The 23,262-nt window shown below is 39.0% G+C and overlaps 1 protein-coding gene across 1 annotated transcript; it reads right to left on the reverse strand.

Moving 5' to 3' along the window:
* Positions 1-1,022: 1,022 nt before the first annotated feature.
* BLOC1S5 (biogenesis of lysosomal organelles complex 1 subunit 5) lies at positions 1,023-22,290 on the reverse strand. Its single transcript, XM_072853261.1, has 5 exons — positions 22,106-22,290; positions 20,731-20,813; positions 18,371-18,500; positions 13,958-14,016; positions 1,023-3,148 (listed from the first exon to the last, which is right to left on the reverse strand). Exons 1-5 carry the CDS (start codon positions 22,215-22,217, stop codon positions 2,969-2,971), a joined length of 564 nt encoding a protein of 187 aa, XP_072709362.1. The 5' UTR covers positions 22,218-22,290; the 3' UTR covers positions 1,023-2,968.
* Between the last annotated feature and the right edge of the window lie 972 nt (positions 22,291-23,262).

Raw genomic sequence — 23,262 nt, forward strand, 5'->3', positions numbered from 1 at the left:
ACAAACCCTTAAGTATTTCTTCAGTTCCTCAGTTTGTTATGACTCCTAAATACAGCAGCAGCAGATTTCATACAGCAGTTCCAAGGAAGATACCAGTTTCTTGCTATGTATTCATTAGAATAGAAAGACTAAGAAAGTATTGCACTGATTACATGACATCCAAACCCACTTCCAGTTACAAAGAACAGTTAAACCTACAGTTCAGTATAATAAACGGCGCTAATACTTAAGCAAGAAGTGATATGCATAGTCTGGTACAAACATGGATTGCAAAACTCACCTGCCATACTAGAAGTTAACTTAAGTGTGGAGGACCCTTTCCAGCTCCTATTGGAATCCAATAAAAACTCCTATCAACTTTAACAGGGATTAAATAAATTATCAAGATTTTTAAAACTATGAAATTCAGTCACATAAATATTGCAGGTATAAGGTAAAACACTTCCTTCATGCACCAATGACATAAAAACAACTTTTTAAACTATTCATTTTCCTATTTCTCCTAAATGGTAGAGACTATTGAAGAACAAGAATTTGAATCTTACAAAGAAAGTCGCACTGTGGAGCACTATTGTGTCCAGACAGACCATAGCCCCACCTCGCTAAAAAACTACTGATGATAGGAATATTTTTCATCTGTCAGATGTGTTCTGTTTTGAGATAATACTAGACACATCAGGTTTGTTTGGGTTTTTTTAAGCATTTGGACGGAAAGAATAGGCTTTCCTGTAAATGTTGGCAAGTTGCTTCAAAGACAATTAAGCATTTCCAAGTACCTCAAAACCTACAGCATATCATATAAAAAAAGTGAAAACTACTGAATAAAATAATTCAGCAATGGATAGTTTCCAGGTAGTCCCCACAACGAACAAGAGCGGGCCAAAGGCAGATATAGACTATGAAGAAAAGTGTTTTCAAATTATCTTCAGCATAAAAATACCGGTATCATTCTAAAAGAGGAACACATTTTCAGTGTTAGTATTTAGAAGCTTTCCAAAGAATCAGGAGCACACATCCCAGAAGATTTTGGAAATACTGCTTTATTTTCCAGTGATATCCAACTTGCAACACTCGTATCATTGCTTAAGAGCCCTTGAATTGACGAAATACTAAAATCTACAGCTCCAGTGCACAGTTAATTAGATATCTAAATCTTAATAAAAATTATCAGTGCAAAAATAAAAATGAATTCAGTATGCAGTAAAATGCATTTTGTTATAAAGATACTTGGGCTTTGAGCACATATACGTCAAATAATGTGGTAAGAGAGAAGCCATTTTCAGTCTGTGCTCAGAACAATCAAAATTATTCCACACTCAATTCTAAAGACAGGCAAGAACTAACTTTTTCTCTTTAAATGAAAGTCTGAGCTTAGTTACAACATTCATCATGGGTACATAAGCTGAAAAACATTACAGAGGTCACCTTCTATTCAAATAGGGGTTGTTCTAAAAGAGGCTTTCCTATTTGTCATGTGTGGGATACTTTTGAGACATCTATGTTTTTTCCATCCACAACAGAGAATTAACAACATTCCAGCATGCCTCAGTGTCAGCAAGTCCTCTTTTCAGTCCAGATACACGATGATGATTGATGAAGCTGTTGAGCCTACAGTAGCGGGCAGAGTAGCTTGGCAGGAACTCAGTGTTATTGAAAGAAATCTCAAATACTTATTCCATCTCCTCTACTAACTTTAATCACACTATCAACATGCTGCCAGGAACGGAGCCTTGACACCAAGCCATAAAACTTACACAAGCAACCATTGTTGGCATATTACTGTTGCAATACAGGTAAAGGGTAAATTCTGTTTATTTTTACCTGTTTCCATTCTATATTGGACACCAGCTAAATCATGGAAAGATATTTCCTGTACTAACGGTTAGCTTGCAGCAAATTTCATTAAGGTACTATGTCTCATTTTGCTTGGTTAATGAACTGATTAAGTTAACTTCTTCAGTTACACTGCTGTTAACTGCAAGTTTTAAATAAAAGAAAGCAGTACAGGAGCTTCATGTACCCCTAAGAGTAACAGCAAGAAAGCAGATCAGTACTACAGGCGTTTTACCACTAATCTGGCTCATTTGTTATGCTGATAAAGAAACAAAAATCTTTCCTCAATTGCTTTATAAAATTCTGACAAGCTTATCCTAAGTAAACCAACAGCATGTCAAATATTTAAGGTAAATACTGTACTAGCTACAAAGCTAATACGAAGACCGATATCCTTCTCATGATTACTTCTGAGCTTGTTTTGGCTTTGCTTAGAACAGTAAAGCTTGAAAAGAGAGGCCTGAGACATTTACAGGGAGAGAAAAGAAATTGTTGTCCAAGCTCGCTTAGCCATTTTTATGTTAGCAAAACCCATTTAAATCTCAGCTCTACTTCATAATACTAAACATACAACCCAAAAGTTGGAATTACAACTGGATTTAAAACTCTGTTGAGATCTTTCATTGCTAAAGCTTCAAAGTAAAGTATTCCGTAAAACAAGTTGGTTTTCCTGAAATCTATGAACGGGTTTTACGGTTTTCCCAGTGAATTCTCATCTAACTATGGCTGGAACCTATTACACCTCCTTTTGGGAAAGGGCTGCGGCTGCACACTGGGATAGTTAGTATTACATTAGTCTCTGTTTTCCCAAACGATATGATACTCTCTGCAGATGGAAGAGAATTCCAGTTTGCAACTCCCTGAGCTGATGTAGTCACACAATGTAATTTCCAGTTCCACCTTCCAACAAACGAAGAAATACTGGCATTCTACCTGCCCTGAACAAAACAAGCAGAGATAGGCACTTAAGTTGAAAGTATGCAAACCTTTTCTTCCCATACCAAACCTGTAGAGGAAATTCTTTAATTCTTTTTTTTTTTTTTTTAATGTGTTTCAGCTTTCCAAAAGAATCTCAATTTAAGTCAGAAGCAACTGAGTATTGGCACAAACCCAGCAGTATTAAAAAAGAAAGGTCTTAAAAAGAAACATATTTGGCCAGTTCCTTCTCCATCTCAGAATACTGCTCTTTGAGGCGCTCCATAGCTTTTCTGTGCTCTTCGTCCACCTCTGCTTGTTTGTTTTGTTGTTCGTTCATGAATTCCTCCCAGTGGGCTACGCGCTTCTCTTCACGAGCCATCAGCTTGTCCGCCTGAAGCTGACAGGAGGAAAATGAGAAGTGTTAACAACCATTTTCAGATTAAAACAGAGGGTTTAATGAGATCTACATAATGTTAAGTGTCAGAGAAACTCGGTTTTTACTTCAGTAGAGGAAAGTGAAACTAGCAAGAAAACATATGAAAAGGTGAAACTAAAAGAAAACATTTATTTTTATAAAGTATAGTAAATCCAAAACAAATGGTAAAATGTCTACAATAGTATTAACGTGATAGCATTAGCAACAATAACTTTTCTATGCTACAGTCTGGTGAAAATGAATTAAATAAATAAATGGAAAGACACTTTGAAGTTACTAGTTCTCTTCTGTTAGTTTCTAAAGATCATACTTGTTGCATTATTTGCTCCTCTGACTACTAACAATGTTAGAAGTACTGTAAGCAGCTGATATAAATCTGTATTATCTCACAGTTTTTCTTTTAAAATGAAATTCTGATTTTGGGAACATGGTATTCAGTGCTTTTAGCTCCTTAGTTATCAAAAAAAAAAAAATCAGTAAATGGACACTGCTTTTTTTTTTTTTTTGCCTTTTTTTTTTTTTCTTTTCTTGTGTTCACACAGAAAGAAGCTGCCTACTGACACAGACGGACTCAGGGAGTCCACTGTTCTGAAAGTAACCAAAAGAGAAATAATATAAATAAAATGCATCTAATTTTCGATTAAGTGGTCTTAAAGAACTGAGAATCTGCATCTAGTACAGCAAGCACAGGCAGGTCTGTGTTATATATCATACAGAATAAAAATGCACTGGAAGCATTACCATAGCTGATTTATGAGGAAAATACTAGGCCTGCTATATTCCGTATTTGTAAGTGCTAGACAAAATAAAATTTTAGAGAGTTATGTATGTTCATTATTTAGGTATATATGCATTACTAGAGCTTACAGGATCCACTTCAGCAGTCAAGACAACATTTGAGGTTTTATGTCAAATATGTGTAAATAGAATGCTTCTATGTTTCACAACAAATTATGATGGTTAATGAAACATGTATAAATTATGTCAGCCAACCCTTCAACATAGTGCTCCTCTTTTCTTGACATTTGCTACTTTCCCCTTGAATGTCTCATTTGTTGAAACAAAAGTATTTTTTACATTCTTGAATACATTTTTAAAACTAGAAACAAACCACATTTCTATTTTACCACAATGCTTATGTTCAGCATAGTCATCAGATACTAGTCTTGATGAAAAGCCTCTTAACACAAAAAGGAAAGCGCGAAATAGAATATAACAACATGGATATTCAATGTTTTTAAATTGGCAGTTTGTGTTTCTGCTTTAGCCAGCTAGCCCTCACTGTGATTAATGTCTTCCTTTATAAATAAGTTATTTTTCCCCTTATACTTTCATACTGCTTGGCTTCTGGTAAGTCTGATTCCTTTCACTCTCTTATCTTGAAAAAAAACCAAACCAAAACCCCCATAAATCTAGCTATCTAGAAAGAGAGATCATACACACATCCAATACGCATGTCAAAATGAGACATACTTCTGTGGGTTGCTTACATGCAGTATTAACAGTCTGGCCTCCTTATAGTATAAACGCTGCAGCCACAACAAATCTAGGCCGTTGTTCTTATATTTGCTCCATCTCTCAGCAAGAGAGAGGATTCATCTTTCTTTTATTTTTTTCCTCCTTTTAAATATATTAGCAATGATTATTTTTTATGTACAGTACTTCTATGTAGGAATAAATACTATCATACAGCTTCAAAAGACACCTGGCATTTTTGTCAACTAAAGGCAACAGGAACCCATTTATGTATTCTTCAACACACTCTATGTGTTGTTCTTTAAGATCACACATGGCGGGTTAAATATACCATTTTTGCAATGCAGCATTTTACATACATTGTAACAACATTATGCCAAGCTCCATTTTGTTCACAACAGATGCAGTATCAGCTACTAACAAAATAAGACTAGTGTACACTACTAGTTTGACTCATACACACTTCATATTCAACAGGTTTTGAAACTGTCAGTGCATCACACGCTTACTGACAGGATTACACAGCCCCTACCCAAACCGCACTTCAGCTAGACTAACCCATGCTCCTCACAACATGAATAGTTTGCAAGGAACATGAAAATCATGCTGCTACTTGCTATTTTCATTTTCCACTGCACCATTTCTAGCCAAGGATATAAAATGATTTACCTGGTAAAGCAACTGAAGACATTTACAGAACATGAGATAGCTAAGTTTAGTTTATCAAAAATCTGTGGTCTAACTCCTTTCTTCTCCCAAAAAACCTCTTTCCTTCCCCTGCTCAATCAGTCTTTAGCTTGTTCTGGCACAAGAGAAGTGACATTGTGAAATAGAGGGATATTAAGCAGCCAGGCTATGTACATTGCCTAATCTATGCCTAAATAAAAATTTAAACAGTTGAGTACTGAGAAGCAATTGCTGTAAGAATTTTAAATTCTTTAAATATATAAAGGCAAGTAGCATTCTACTGAAATAGTAACTAATTTTACAGAGTAAGATTTATGTTGGAAATAAAGTAACTCCATATAATTGCAATTTACACCTTTAACAAAGTAAAAAGTTGCAGATATGAATAAACACTTTAGAAAACAGAAAAATAACATGAAGATATGCTAGAGCAAGCAAGTAAGAATGACAAGAAATACCAACTAAAAGTCACCAAGGACTTCAATACTGTTTTCACTCTCCCACCCTGGTAACGATTTGGAAAACCCCACTGTAGAAGCTCAGTGCACACCTTGGGCACTGCAGCTCTCCTTCCTAGAAAACAAATTCAGCCGTTCTCAGCAGCACTTTCAGATCATTAACACTGACAGCTGTTGAGCAGATACGTTTGTGTTGCGAGACGGTCATAATCTTGAAATCAATATTCCTATTCCTACCAGACGAATAGCTGTGTGAACAGCAAAAATAACAAAGTGTGATGCTTAATGGATGCGTGCCTTAGGATACAGATCTTTCAACCAAAGCATATATTGCAGTGTAAACTTGCTTCTTGTTACAAGTTAAAGAATCCATGCAGGAGACACCTATGAATGCTATAGCTGTGGGATAAGCTTCAATGTGCACATAGGCAATGTGATCTCCTTAGGCATCACAGAACAATATGGGAGAGAAATCCTGACCAAAGACAGATTCCTCCTACGCCCACATCCAACTGCAAGACCCAAGCTGCAACAGACACCATCCCTGGGGCTAAGGTGCTAAAAGGCTTCCCTCACATCCAAGCCTTCTCTGCTGTCTTGTAACAGCTGCTATCATAGGACAGCCTTTCACTTAGCAGAACATCACTAACAGTCTCTTGAGGATCCAGGCTCCCACCCAGGACATCAACACCTAGCGCTCCAGCTACCAAAAGATTCAGTTTCTCAGCACAGAAAGATGACTTTCACACTGTAGCTCTGCAAGTACCCTTCAGGTTTGCCTTATATCGTGCTTTCTTACTGCAATGCTCTCCAGTCCTACCACATCCTCTTCATATCCAGTACCATTAACTTCACTGCTTTATTCAATTGACCATAACACACAGGAGGAAAAACTAATGAAATCAAGACACTATGCAAAAAAATACCGTGCCCTAACTGTAGTTGTGGCTGTAGCACATCTAGAAAGCATAGAGGACCATATAGGTAGATGAAATAACCTCTCTTGTTAAATACGTCATTGGTAGTCATGAAAAATCTTTAAAATACAGAGTTTTTCAAAATGTATAGGCATCTTGGCATGGATTTGTATTGGTTAAGTCAAAAGTCACTCTCAAAAAGCAAACAGTTCCCCAAAGTCAACGTAATTAGGTATATTAGTGATCTGCAGCGACAATACTGAGTGTATTTTATCATATCAATTTATAATTTCCAAATTTATAGATTTGCAAAAAGTCTGTTTTCCAGAAAATGATAGACACAGAATTTGATAGTGTGCTTGGCAAATTAATTTCCAGGGTGATTTTGTAAAGGTGAGGAAAATAACATCTTCATTTTAAGATAACAGAACTTCAGCCTATTTTCCATCAATTTATTTAGGAAGCTTTCCAATGTCATATTACATTTCTCACTCCTCAAAGTCTGACTACTTAAAACCAAAGAAATAACCTCAATCAATTTCAATATTAATATAAATCGGTGCTGCTACCTTAAGCGTCAGGATCCTTAGTTATGAAGCATTAATTCATTGCACATTTAAACTCATGCTGAGTAGAAAAGAGCATGCGAACATCACTTAAGAGGAGCAATCTTTGAAATACATACCTTCTCTTGCTAAATATGAACTGAAAATTGAAAGAAAAAGTTAAGGCTCTAGGTATCTCCTACAGCTTGCTGACACAAGCATGACAACGGTAAGAAGAATAATCAATCTCTAGAGATCTGTATCACCTCAGTAATGCTGGTATACACAAAACTCCAATAATTTTATCATAAGTTAAAAACAATTTATCATGAATATAATACTTGTAACTCACACTCCAGCTTTTGCATGTTCTCAGAAATTTTGCATTCAGGAAAGGTTTAACAGCATTCTGAGCAACTTCAAACATGTTATCATGTCTCAGTGGTTTGGGTTTAAAAAAAAAATAAATTCATTCCCAATAGAAAAAATATATTCTAGTGAATTATCGGTCCTCCAAACTTGTAATCTGTACATACAAGGTAAAAAACCCAGCCATATGCAGAGTAGTCCATGTTTTGACATGTTAGAAATATATGATCTCTCTCTATATATAATCTTTTTACTTAAAAAAAAAATAAATATCTAATTCACATGCCCCAACTCACAAGATAGCCTTGGTATTACAGAGCTACAGAATATTCGGGAACAATCTCTACAGTCTTCCCTAACCTGATGTATTACCTGGGCAAGTGAAAAGAGAGAACTGAAAACCTTTTGCTTATAGCATTTACCCTGATGGTGGAGACCTATTTCCAGTTCCTTATACATTGAATAATTAAGTTCTAGATAACTGATGCTAATAACTATCCTGAATACTAAATCAGTTTATTATTATTACAAGCTTTTTTAGGCAGTTGTTTCAAAGCAATAGACACCTTTATCTGCTTGGTTATTGTGTAGATTGGAAACAGTAACACTGTCATTTCTACATATACGTACATATATTTATAAATCTGCATTCATCAGGTCAACGACTCATGTCAAATAACTTCCAAGTCAAACAATAATCCAAAACCCTTCAGTAGCTGGGCCCCTGTAGCTGACATATGACATATTAAAAGACATATTATGGAGCAGATCAACTTCAGTGCCATCACGTGGCACGTACAGGACAACCAGGTGATCAGGCCCAGTCAGCATGGGTTTATGAAAGGCAGGTCTTGCTTGACCAACCTGATCTCCTTCTATGACAAGGTGACCCGCTTACTGGATGAGGGAAAGGCTGTGGATGTTGTCTACCTAGATTTTAGTAAAGCCTTTGACACCATTTCCCACACCATTCTCCTGGAGAAACTGCCTGCTCATGGCTTGGACGGGCACACACTTCACTGGGTAAAAAAACTGGCTGGATGGCCGGGCCCAAAGAGTGGTGGTGAATGGAGTTTACTCCAGTTGGCGGCCGGTCACAAGTGGTGTTCCCCAGGGCTCAGTGTTGGGGCCAGTTCTGTTTAATATCTTTATCAAAGATCTGGACGAGGGGATCGAGTGCACCCTCAGTAAGTTTGCAGATGACACCAAGTTGGGCAGGAGCGTTGATCTGCTTGAGGGTAGGAAGGCTTTTCAGAGGGATCTGGACAGGCTGGATCAATGGGCCGAGGCCAATTGTATAAGGTTCAACAAGGCTAAGTGTCAGGTCCTGCACCTGGGTCACAACAACTCCATGCATCACTACTGGCTTGGGGAAGAGTGGCTGGAAAGCTGCCTGGCAGAGAAGGACCTGGGGGTGCTGGTTGACAGCCGGCTGAACATGAGCCAGCAGTGTGCCCAGGTGGCCAAGAAGGCCAATAGCATCCTGGCTTGTATCAGAAATAGCGTGGCCAGCAGGACTAGGGAAGTGATTGTCCCCCTGTACTCGGCACTGGTGAGGCCGCACCTCGAATACTGTGTTCAGTTTTGGGGCCCTCACTACAAGAAAGACTTTGAGGTGCTGGAGCATGTCCAAAGAAGGGCAAGGAAGCTGGTGAAGGGTCTAGAGCACAAGTCTTATGAGGAGCAGCTGAGGGAACTGGGGTTGTTTAGCCTGGAGAAAAGGAGGCTGAGGGGAGACCTTATTGCTCTCTACAGCTACCTGAAAGGAGGTTGTAGAGAGATGGGTGTTGGTCTCTTTTCCCAAGTAACAAGCCATAGGACAAGAGGAAATGGCCTCAAGTTGCACCAGGGGAGGTTTAGACTGGATATTAGGAAAAATTCCTTCACCAAAAGGGTTGTCAAGCATTGGAAGAGGCTGCCCAGGGCAGTGGTTGAGTCACCATCCCTGGAGGTATTTAAAAGATGTGTGGATGTGGCACTTAGGGACATGGTTTAGTGGTGGACTTGGGAGTGCTAGGTTAATGGTTGGACTTGATGATCTTAAAGGTCTTTTCCAACCCAAATGATTCTATGATTCTAAGAACTTGAAATTGCCTTTGCATACTGATGGTCAGTTAGGAAGCACTTCTGTCCTATCACAGAACACAAAAATAGAATATGCATTCTGAATAAATACATATTCATATTTCAGGAAGGTAGAAGAATGGGTTTTTCTGAAGTCCAGAAAGCCCTTGCAGTAATAATAAATAACTTCTGATGTGTTAAAATTAGTATTTTTTTACTGTCATAAAGAAGGAAATAATGCCTGCATGTTTGAAAATGCAGGTACAGTTGCATGAGAAAGTAATCCCTTTTTCTCCTTTTTTTAAAAAAAAAATATATATATTTGGAAGAATAGTAATTCAGTGTTAATTTTCATTACTTTTAAACTTGTAACTTTGCAAGACCAACCCAACTACGTAAAAGATAAATTGAAATAAATTCTGGCCCATGCACAGTCAGCAAAACATTTAAAATGAAATAAAGATTTACAGAACTCCCAAATTGCTGAAATCTTCTAATTACAAATTTTGGATTGCCAGTAATGATTCAAAACCCGGAAACAGACACCTTGATTTTTAGGTTTCATTCTTTTGTTTCCAGGGCTGCCAACTGGATAAACTGTAACTTGTAAACTAACAAAATATCACCAAGAACAGCACATACAAACATGAAAATCAGTACACCTTCATAGAACAGCTTTTCAGAGTATAGCCTAATTTTAATTCCTACCTTTTGTCTTTTAAAATGACTGCTAAAACAAACAAACAAAAATCTGTAAAATAACTATAGTCTAAACTTACAAGTAAAAAAACCAACTAACTAAACAGAAAGAACACGAGTTCTTTCTGTCAGACTTGATTAAGTCTGCCCCTTAAGTCAGACTTAATTATAAATTAGAAAACAACACCTAATAAGCCCAGCACAGGCATCTCAGAAAACGAAGTTCCATTGTTCTCCTCTTCCAGTCAAGATGTGTCAATGAAATTGCTTTGGTATTTAATTGTATAAATATACCAGTGCATGATAACAAGACAGAAGCCAATACTATGATACGACGTTCAGGCTTCAGAACACCACATTTTGTTCTTAGGTAAAACCTCATGACCTTTGTAACACGGGAAAACTGCCGTATGAACTAAAGCATGCAGACAGATGTACCTGAGCCAAGAGGAAGCGTTAGGTAATTCATTATATTGTATGGTGTTTGTATAATATTTAGCCAGGAACCAAAAAAGAGAGTCTCAATAATTAGCTATAAATTGTAGTGTTTTAAGCATTAGACAATCCAACATTGCCCACCATGCTGTAGATTTCTATTTGAACAGAAAGACTGTTTAACTGTCAGCAACAGTACATTATGCCTTAGGCTTTTACTATCTGTGTTACTGACTGGCACTTACTATCATCTACTGCACAGACAAAAACACCATTTTTACCCCATCTGAAAAGATCTACAAGGTAGTACAAATGGTATTTCTCCATGCCTGTTAATTTGGCAAAATTGGGATAGATTTTTTTTGTTTGTTTGTTTAATCAGAGAATCATCTCTTCACCCCCAAACACTCTTAGAACTCCAGCTCTATCCTCCTCTAAAGTTTCCAGCTCCAGACCACACTGATACAGCTTTGTCCTGTTTTTGATTGCTGGTTATCCATTCTTTCAGCAATTCCTCTTCTTCAAACAGTATTTCAGCTGTTCTGCTAGAAGTTCCTTCAGTCACCCAACAGAACATAAGCCATAGCAAGCTGTTAAACTTCACTTTTCACATGTGACCTGAATAACTTGTCCTCAATTTCTGTCTTTCAGTATAACTTTATAAATACAAGGGTTTGGGAAACTCAAACTAAGCTTAGAATCTGTTCTATGTTTGAACAATGCCTACTACTTTTATGAGTAATTTTTTGTAAGACATTTAGACATCACTAAATTTAGAAGATTTTCAGCTTTCATGTTCATATAAAAAGTTGAAAATAGTTTTGAGTTAAAGTTTCATAATTTGGTTTAGATATAAACCAAAGCTTGTCTAAATTAGAAACATAGTTGCTGCCTTATTAATTCCTGTTCTGGGAATTCCCTTTGGTGTGTTAGCAAATTTACATATTTTGGCAGTGATGTCTTTCATATTTCTTTTATATCAACACCTAAGTTCAGACATTAGTTATTTGGAAAAAATCTAATCTGATTATGAAACCATTTTTTCCACTCAATAGTGCATACTGCTTGAACTTGAAAGATAGTAAAGCCTTCTTGTATACAGTACTGACTCACATGAGTTGGTTGTATTTATTTCTATCCCTGTTTTACTGTCATTGGTTATGGAAAAAATTAACATTTGTAAAACCATGAAATTTTTCAGTAAACTTTGGTTTTAGTATTACTTGGGCTATTTTTTCTGAAATTAAAAAACACAAACAAAAAACAAAAACACATCAAAAAAACCCAAACCAAAACCCCCACCATTTTAGGGAGACACAGGCTTTGAGAAATGTTACCATACTAGTAAATGCTACAAGCAATTAAGAGATAAGACCATTATGGGAAGTGTTAGGTAGCTTCCAGTATAAGCCTGTACCCTTCTACATAAAAATATTTAAAATAAAAAGAAAAAAATAAGAATATAGTACACAAAAACAGGTTTACAAAATTTCTTGAAGTCTTCTCTGGTTTCTCCCACAAGCTTAAAGTAATCCACAGCTTGAACTACTAACTACATATTACTGGTCTGGATGGGAAGACTACGCAACGAGACAGGGGATTCCATGAATGCTTCTTTCAATGACAGTCCTGTAATCACAAATTACTTTACACCCTAAGTGAGAATGTGGTAGGGACAACATAATTTCCCTTTTGTTACTTGGCTGATACCAGTAGCTGAAAGGAACTAAAAAAAGATAATTAGTAAAGCAAATAATCTTAAAATTAATTCTATTCAGCAGAAATTGAATTAATTTCACTGAGGGCTGCTAACATCAATCACTTGACACTAGATCTTACCAAAACCCCATTATTTTTTCAGAACACATGATTTCAGGAAGAAAAATAAGAAAAAATAATTTCTCCTCAAGTAGCTGAACTACAGTGACACCCTTTATCTATAATTTTAAAGTTACCTACCTGTTACTACTCACATTTGGGAAGTTTCAAGCCAAAAGGCCTTACTATACAAGCTTAAAGAAACACTACAAATTCTGAACAGCTGTTAATATTGCCCCACTGCACATAAAAAAAAATGAGTGGAAATACACAGCTAATATTTTAAAAAAGAAGAGTTACCATTCTTATGAAGTGACTGTTCATTTTATAAGTTATAAATTTTTTTATTAAAGTTTTACTTCAAACAAACAGTAGCAGAACTATAAGAATTACCACCTGAAGCTCTCTACCAATATCTACACTAGTGTTAGACACAACCAAACTTTGTCAGGGTTCAGCAGCGTGCTATTCACATAATACCAGTATTCAACTGCAACTGGACTGCCCATCTTCTTCGATTACAAAAAGGAAAGAAAAACACAACTATCAGCTTACATAAATCAATGCGCAGCCTGTTTTGTGTGATGGCCACAGAAACGTCTTCAGTTTTTCTGAACTAAATTATCCTAAATTACATTTTGCAAGTAAAAAGATAACACAGGAACACAATCATGAAGGAGTAATGGGAAAACATGAAACTAATTTCTTGTATAATTTTCCAAATTTTAGATTTGGAGCACATGTATTTCAAATGAGCAAAGTGCAGCCAACTGAAAAGATTCCAATGATTCGCATGTTCCTATAATATAGCCCTTCATTAAATAACCTATCCACAAGTGAAAAACACACTTCCTTTTCAACAAGCAATATATATAATATGGTCAATGTTCTCAGCTAACTAGGAAAGATTTACATTTCCATTCTGGTAGGTTAGTAGGTGTTTTTTGTTCCACATAATTTTTTTTTTTTTTTTTATATTTAAGCTTTCCCTGTATGCGACAAATCCTATAGTCTGAGCTAGGAGGGAAAATAAAGCAAAGGAAATTAAAAAAAAAAAAAAAGGTTTCCATACATCAGGAGATTGTAGGAAGAGGTAGTGATCCGTTAACTTTGCAGTCCTAGAAGGTATATGCCACTGCAGTTTGCATTTCGTAAAAGCAGAAATCACCCCAAAAGCATTTTTTTTGCAAGTATATAAAGTATAGAAAAATATGTGCTATACTGAAGGCATGTAGACTTGCTGTAGAAGCACAAGACTCTTACTTAGGTCACATTATAAAAATCTACCCATCCATCCTTTACCTTCCTCTCTTCACGCTCCCTCTCTTGGAGTCTATGGATCATATCGTTGGCAGCTTGCACTGAAATAACAAATTGCAGTAGATCAGTCTGCTGTTCTAAATCAAAGAGAAACTCGCCTGAAAGCGATTTAGAAGACATGAGGCTGTTGCAAGTTGAAGATTATATTCCACTGTGTCACTTAAGTCTGCATGAAAAAGATTTGCCAGTACTTGCAGAAAATGCTTTACATTGATAACTGTATGTAGGCATATCACCCAAGTTTAACCCTTGTGCGTTCTAGAAGCCAGAAAGAGAAAGGCAGCTAGGTCCTCTTGTGCCCATATTCCTTAGTGCTGCTGACAAGCTAGAGTGCACTACTCAGCACTTCAGAAGACATCAAAAAACCTCTCAAGTCAGTAAGTAGAAACAGGGGACCAAGCTCTATGTTTTAGTTGTTGGGGTTTTTCTTATTATCTTTTCCCCCATCAAATGTAAAAAGTTATTTAGTATAAACAATCTACATGGAGAATATCTTTATGCTGGAGCCAGCCTCTTCTCTCATGAGACTAAGCCTAGAAAAACTTGTCAATAGAAATAGGAAGTGTATTCCTATGCAGGATTTTTTTCCTAACTTATTTAACACTTAATGAATGCAGAATTAAATAAACTAATTTCACCATTTCTGCCACTAACACAACCTAGTATCGAGAAATACCCTACTTACTTATAATCATCTTAAAGCTGGTGACTTCTCACACCAGGAGACACGCTCCTGCCTCCCTGAAGAATTCCATTTACAGAACAGGTTCACTGCCCTCGTAGTTGATGAGGAGCTGGGAGCACCACGAACTGGAGCATCTGGTGGCTGAGCCTGAGCCACTCAGGACCATTAGAAGACAGTGGCAATTGATAGTTGTAGCAGACTCCCTATGGCAGGGGACGGAGGCTCCCCACATGTTGATATGATTTGTCACCTAGGGAGGTTTGCTGCTGCTTGCCAGGAGCTCACATTCAGGATGTTTTAGAGAGGCTACTGAGGCTCTTCCATGTAGACATCAGTGGTACTGCAGGGGTGACCTAAGAAATATCAGGAATTACTACAGGGACCTGGGGACAGTGGTCAAAGGCATGGGGGTCCAGGTAACATTCTCCTCAACCTTCCTGGTGAGGGGAACTCAATGTTGAGTTCCATTGAAGGAACCGAAACCCTGCTGCCAACACCAACTGTGCAACCACTGTTGCACAGTTGGTGTTGGCAGCAGGGTTTCGGTTCCTACAACCATGAGACCCATTCTGAGCATCAACAGCTGCTTGGAAGAGATGGGATCCACCTGACTAAAGAGGGCAAAAGTACCTTTGCCAACAGGCTGGCCAACCTGGTAGGGACAGCTTTAAACTAGAAATGACAGGTGAGGGAGTGATTCCTCAAAAAAAAAAAAGTCAAGAAGTTGGGGATACGGTAGGCAAACAAAGGGTCTGGGATGATGGTAACAGAAGGGACATAGCACCCTTTTCAAGAGTCACCTCCTCCAAGCTCAAGAAACATCCATCCCCACAAGTAGGAAATCAAGAAAAGGTGGCAGGAGGCCTGCATGGATGAGCAAGGAGCTCCTAACTGAATTCAGACTTAAAAAGGAAGCCTATAAGAAGGTGGAAGCAGGGGCAGGTGACCCAGGAGGAGTATAGAGTTGCTGTCTGATCTTGCAGGGACAGGGTTAGGAAAGCCAAGGTGGATCCAGAATTGAATCTGCCAAGGGATGTGAAGGGCAACAAGTAAGGATTCTACGAATACATAAACAGCAAAAGAAAAACTAGGGAAAATGCAGACCCTCTGCTGAATGGGACAGGGAACTGGTGACAAAGAACATGGAAAAGGCCAAGGTACCTAATGACTTCTTTGCCTTAGTCTTTACTATAAAGACCAGCCTTCAGGAATCCCAGGCCCCTGAGACCAGAGGAAAGTCTGGAGCAAAGACAACTTAGCCTCGGTGGAGGAGGACCAGCTTAGGGAGCACTTGGAAATAAACTGGAAATATTTCAGTCCACAGGGACTGACAGGTTGCGTCCATGAGTGCTGAGGGAGCTGGTTGATGTCACTGCAAGGCCACTCTCTCTCTTTGAAAAGTCACTGCAACTGGGAAAGATTCCTGACGACTGGACTCCTAACTTCAAGAAGGGCAAGAAGGAAGATCCGGAGAACTACTGGCCAATCAGAGCACCTCAATCCTGGGAAAGGTGAGGGAAAAAGTCCTCCTGGAAGCATTTCCAAACACATGAAGGAGAAGGTGGTGATCGGGAGTAGTCAGCATGAATTTACGAACCGGAAATCATCCTTAACTGACCTGACAGTCTTCTACAATGCAGTGACTAGCTTGGCAGATGCGGGGAAAGGAGGCAATGTTGTTTACCTCAGCTTCAGTAAGGCTTTTGACAGTCTCCCATAACATCCTCATAGACAAGCTAACAAAGTATGGGTTAGCTAAGTGGACAGTGAGATGGATTGAAAACTGGCTGAACAGCCAAGTCTAGAATCTGTGATCAGCAGCACAAAGTCAAGTTGGAGGCAAGACACTAGTGATTTACCCCAGGGGTCAGCACTGCGGCTGATACTGTTTAACATCTTCATCAGTGACCCAGATGCTGGAGCAAAGTGCACCCTCAGCAATTTTGCAGATGATGATACAAAACCAGGAGAAGTGGCCGACATTATATGGTTGTGCTGCCATTCAGAGGGACCTTGAGCAACTGCAGAATTGGGCTGAGAGGAATCTCATGAAGTTCAACATGGGGAAATGACAAGTCCTGCATCTGAGGAGGAATAACCCCAGGCAGCAATACAAACTGAGGACCGACAACACAGCCTCGCAGCAAAAACCAAAGGCCAACAGCATCCTGGACTGCATTAGGAAGAGCACTGCCAACATGGGAGGTCAAGGAAGGTGATCCTTCTCCTCTGCTCAGCACTGGTGAGGCCACACCTGTGGTACTGTGTCCACTTCTGGGCTCCCCAGTAAATGAAAGAGATGGACTGGCAAGTCCAGCACATGGCCACAAAGACAATTAAGGGACTGGAGCATCTTTCATATGAGGAGAGGCTGAGAGAGCTGGGACTGTTCAGCCTGGAGAAAAGAAGGCCTGGGGGGGATCTTGTCAATGTGAATATCCGATTGAAGGGAATGAAGATGAGGGAGACAGACTCTTCTCTATAGTGCCCACTGCCAGGAGAAGAGGCAATAGACACAAATTGAAACACATCAGATTCCACCTGAACACAAGAAAATGCTTTTTTCCTGTGAGGGTGGTCAAACACTGGCACAGGTTACCCAGAGAGGTTGTAGAGTCTCCCTCTGTAGAGATATTCAAGACCCAGCTGGACACAGCCCTGGGCAACTGGCTCTAGCTGCCCCTGCTTGAGCAGGGAGGTTGGACAAAATGACCTCCAGAGGTCCCTTCCCACCTCAACCACCCTGCGATTCTATTACTAATGAGGTATTGCTGACCATTAGAAAGTCAGGGAGTAGTATCAAAGGTTCACTCCATTTAGAAGGTGTTAGAACATAGGCCTTATTTCCATGACTAAATTTTAAGTTTCAAATATTATCCTGCAATCATTTTGTGTGTATAACATCATCTACCATTTCTTATTATTTATATGGCATGTGACATATACAGACATTATATGAAACTAAATGCTTATACAACTTGCTATACAGAAAATATAACAAAACCCACAGTGGTATGTTTCAACTGCATAAATTTGGAAGCTAAAGCTATATAGTCACTCTCCCCTGAAATATCTTTTCGAGAAGCTACCCTGCTGAATGAGTAAGAAAAATAAAAAAGATACTGAAAAATTAGTGCAACAAATTTTAAACTCTTTTAAAATCTGAGCAATTAAAAAAAATACATTAGATGGTTATAACTATGAAACTAGGATTAGCATACAAGAATTTGTGACTAAAGAGAATAATAATAATAGCAAGTTTCGTAGCTATACACCAGCAAGTTTTGTTTTAAATCACGGGGGACAGTATTATGCTCTCCTGTGGGAAAATTAAGAAACTTGAAGGTCACACCACAGCATGCTTGCAACAAACCAGAAAACTGAAATTTTGTCCGTGGCTTTAGCCAACATGGAGCACTATCTTGTTTCTAAGTGAGTTGTAAAAGATTGACCTGAAATAGCTTCTACTTAAGTCAACAAAAAGCTTTAATGTAACCTTAGCAAGAGCTGTGTTGGCTGGACCGATAAATAGCAAAAAATGTCCCTGTTGTTTCCCTTTTAAAATTTCACAGAAATGAGAACAAAGCACATAAATGGTATAAAATTTATCCAAGGATGGTAATTTTTCCACAAATCATATTCTGAACCCAAACTATTTATATTATTCCTCAAAATGATACAACAAGGGAAATAAGCAGCAACTTGCTTACATTTTTTGAATGCTTCATTCAGATTGTCATGCATTGCCTGCTCACACTTAGGAAGAACGTGTTCATTTGTTTCAAAGATGGTGTTCTTTAGATTTTCAAGTACTCGTAGTTCTCGGAGGCCACGTTTTTCCTGCCAGAAGAATTGAAAGAAAATGAGTGGCTAACATGGAACTCCACTTTCCAAAATAAGATGGTTTCCCAATTGATAAACTAACAGCTTTATCTCAAAGACGATACCACTGTCTATTAAAGTGTTATTCTACTTATTTAGCACAATCGGTAACATAAGTTTTGTGAAAAGAGAGAGTAATGCTCCATTCTTCTTCATTCACACTGAAATACAGGAATACTTTGAATGATGCTTCTGGTCCTTGTGAGTAAAGTTTGTATTTACTAATAAAAACATTGTGCGGAAAAATGTGTTGTTTTGTATAGGTAATTTAGAGCATATCAAAAACAACAGAGAGAAACAGAGCTGGAAAGCACTGCATTTTGATAACTCAATTGTTACAGAGAAATAACATAGCATTGATTCTGCTTGATTGATGTCTGACCTTCCAGATTTAGCACGTTACAGGGTTAAAACAATGCAAGTAAAATTGTTTTTACTGAAGCAGAGCAATGAAGTCAAGATTAAAAGATAACATAACACAGCTGACTAAAGGGGCAGCCCTTCTTCTGGCTCACTGCTGATCATCATTAATTACAAGAAGAACAAGCTCTTGCTTTATTGTTTACATTAAAAAAAAAAAAATAAAATCTTTTTCTGAAGCCATAGCACCACTTCCATCTGAATTTCACCTGCACTTTCCTGTATACAGTGAAAAGTATTCTACAATCTGCTCCAGCCTGCCACCTGCCTCCTTCCCCCTTTTTCCCGTCTTCAGACTTACCAGTAGAGTTGCACACAAGCATTCCTGTACTGAAAGTTGTTAATCATAAAGCAACTCTAAATAATAAAAAAATACCGCATCACATGAAGTGGGCAACTAGATCACCATACTAATTTTAAACCTTCAGAAACTGAGGCAGAGACAAGTCAAGTCACTTAATTAAACAGACTCCAGACTTCCTGAATGCAAATCTATGTTCTTTACATGCTTGACACTAATCATTGAAAGAAAAAGCACATGCCCTACTACCACCAAAAAATATCTGATGTCTCAAAGCTAGAAACAAGGGTGATGTTTGGAAGAAATTCTAAGTTGTAAAAATGTAAATAATCCCCTGCTTTGCTATTTCCCCCCTAGAACTATAAAACAAACTAAATTTCAAGCAAAGATCTGAGAATATATGAATTTTGTCTAAGAAATAGAACAAGACTTTGTGTGCAATGAGAGAAATATATTAATTTAGTTATAATTTTGTAATTGAGTTTAAAATTTTCCTTCCTATGAAAAGCCACGTAAAATTATTTACTGTATCCTATAACTTACTTAGGGAAGGCACAGAAAAGAAATCGTTCCTTATGACTCTCAAGCCCATACGATACAGATCTGATGAGAGTTTAGTTCATGTACTTATTTTGCTAGACCAGCATGGAGACAAATTAGACCTGGTTGAAATATTAGCTACAGTTGGGGTGGGGGAAGACAGTTTAATGTATTTTTTTTTTTTTAAACAGCTCTGCACATTAGAATTTTGAGGTATAACTATATTTTCAGGACTAATTTTAAGATTTTAAATCCCACATTCTTTAAGAATGAAAGATTTAATTCCATTCTTAGAAATAGCCTTTTGTTGACACATGATTCTACTTTTCTAAATTTTTGCTGCCATCTTGTGGAAACTGTATTACACTTTCCAAGCAAAGTTGTATATAAACACTTTTACACCTTCAGTACTTTAGCCTTATTTGCAGCCAATCAGATAACATTCATCCAATTTTTAATGATTTTCTTACTTTTCATAAAGTGTTGCTCTCCCAGTAATATTACTTTCTTTCACAGAACAAAAATTAAAGCAAAATTAAATTACAACTGTGCCAGCTGAATCCAGATGAAGCACAAACTGGTTTCTTAATCAGATGTAATTCTGTACTGGCCAACTATATTTCCCTTGAACCAACTAGACTTCTCTAAGATGTTAGGACTACATCATTCTCCTACATCAGTATTCCTGCCAGTCCTTCACAGGAAAAATATTTATGCCTTTTTTAAATAAAAAGACCTAAATTACTGCCTTGTTTACTAAAGATGCACACATATACTATAGGTGCGTTAGTCATTTTGGGCAAGAAATGCATGTCAAATCTTTCTGAAGCAAATTACATACGTATTACAATCTCTAAAAAGATTCTAAGATTGTTTAAAGTCTCAGACTGTGAAGGTTACAGCACCCAATAAGATACAAATACTTACTTCAAATTCTTTAACAAAGTAACGTATTTCTCCCTGAATTACTGGTCTGTGATCCAGTAGTCTTGAATAGATTTCCCCAACATCTAGAAGATTAATGAAAGTCAGATTTTTACTTTCTCTCTCACACTCCATACTGGGCTACACAACACAAGGTAGCACACCATACTTCAATGCAAGAGGCACGACTGCTCACCAAATACATACAAAATCAAAAGAGCACCAGAATAATATTTATTGGCTATCCTATCTATTCAGCAAACCACCCGCTTCGATAAAATGCAATGAATCAATATTCCAGGGGCCACAGACACCTTTCTGTGAGGGTGAACGTTCTCCTCTGTCTCTCAGCACCTTCTGTTTCAATCCATCTCCTCCTCAGTACAGCTTCCACATCTGACTCTTAACGGCGGTAAAAAATTGATGCAGGGCAGAACTAAAGGCTGCAGCTCAACAGAGACTCACAGCATGTGGGAGTTTTCTGCAGTGAGAGACAAGAGGAAAGCTCACTACAATGGAAAACTGTTAGCATTTTCTCGTATTCCAGAGCCAAAGACTTGAAACTTCCTCTTGAAGAAGCGTATTTACAACATATAAATGTATGAGAAATAGGCCTGGCTGTCATACAGAAAAAAAGCCCATTGAATTTAAGAGCACTCTGATAGCATAGCATTTAAAGACTACTTCAAGAAATAGACAGCGTAGTTCAAAAAAGCACTTTAAACTGATACTGAACTGACACTGCCAATCTGAAGGAACAGTCCTACTTTTTCTCCTGTCCCCAGCTGTTTATTCTTACCTGTAGCTCTCCCCCTCTACTGTATCCACGTGCATTTGTTCAACACCCTGAATCCCATCCCATTCAAAATAAAAAGCGTAGAACGATTATTTCAAATATGGGGAATGACACGATTGCAGTAAATAAAGCATAGGCTAAACCACTTCCAAGTTCAAACGCTTCTGCGTACAGATTAACTAGGACAGAACGCGGGTGGCTTGGGTGAACAAGACAAAAGCAAAAGCTTCCCAGGAAACTTAACGCCAGTGGGCAAGGCCTCCGTGGCAGATTCAGCTTCCCAAAATAAAGCCACGCAGCTATCCGAGTTTCAACCTCCAAGAGACGAAAGCCAGTGAAGCCTCCTAGGTGCCTAACTCCGAACCTCAGAACACTTCACGGAACCGCAGAGGGCCGGGAAGCGGCTGAGGAGATTGCTAACGCTCGTCTCCGCGGTAACACTCCGCCCCGCTCAAGGGACGAGCTTCCCCCCAGGCCCCGCAGCCCGGCCAGGGCCGCGCGCCCCCCTAACGGCCCGCAGCCCCTCAACGGCCCAGGCGCGTGTGGGTGCCAGTACCGAGCCTGGCCGGTCCCGCTCCTTACCCTTTATGATGGGCTGAATCGGGGACCCGGCCGCCAGCGCCTCCCGCTTCCTGTCGCTGGGCAGCGGGGCTGCCCCGCCGCGGCTGGGGGACGCGGGGCCACCCCCGCTCATGGCGCTCGGCGCCCCGCGGGCAGCCCGGCCCTTCCCCGCCCGCCCGCTGAACTTCCGCCTACGCCCCGGTGCTTCGGTGTGAGGTCATCGCCGCGCGCCGGCCGCCTCGGCGCCCCGGCAGCGGCCGTTGCTGCGGTAACGGCGGCGGGACGGCCCGGCCGGGCCAGGGCCTGCTCGGGCCTCCTGCCGCACCCGCGCCAGTGCAGGCACCGGCCTCCTCGCGCGGATCCCCCCTCGGCTGCGCTGAGGAGCCCAGATGTTCACACGGAAGGAAGCTGCTGCCGCCTCGGGGACCTGTGCGGCCCAGCCCGGCAGCGCCTGCCCCGTCCTGCCACATGCATCAGGGACGTCTTCAGTGCAGAACCCGGTGGGTGGCTTTCTCTGGGCCCAGCGCTGTGCACTTCTGAAAAAACCAAACCAACCAACCAACAAACCCCACCAAAAAACCCAGGGCTGCTTCCTTTTTGTTTTAGAAGAGACAAGCGTTCACGTACATCAGTTTGCTTCTGGTGTAGCAAACATGAATAGCAAAGGATTGGACTTGTGGTCTACAAAAATTAACAACTGTAGTCTATTTCATAACTATTAAAAAAAAAAAAAAAGACTTAAAATCCCTATACATTTCTTTTAAAACCATTAGAGAGTGTCAGGATATTTCCAACATACTTCCCCGCTTATAAATTACAGTATATTAACTTTCTTCTGGGAATTTTTTTTTTTTTTCATTCTACATATACTCAATAACTTTTAGAACAGCTTGATCCTTGTTCAGGTCATTGCACCTATAGTTTGAGTTTTCTACACATCCTTTTTCCTTGCAATACATACTGCACTGCTCGGTGTCTTTGTACGTTCAATGGAGGAAGAACTGGACCACAAATTGGTCTGCTGCAACCTACAGTGTCCTGACCTGGAATACCCAAAAGGAGCCAGTTTAGCTGGAACAATTACTATTTTATTAGCAGAAAAAGGAGTAGCATATATTTCTTTGTTAGAAATTAGTTCTGCCCATGTTCTACTCTGCATAGCTTTTATAAGTAGGAGC

The sequence above is a fragment of the Ciconia boyciana genome, chromosome 2 (genome assembly GCF_034638445.1).
Source record: "Ciconia boyciana chromosome 2, ASM3463844v1, whole genome shotgun sequence".
In the NCBI taxonomy this organism is placed as follows: domain Eukaryota; kingdom Metazoa; phylum Chordata; class Aves; order Ciconiiformes; family Ciconiidae; genus Ciconia; species Ciconia boyciana.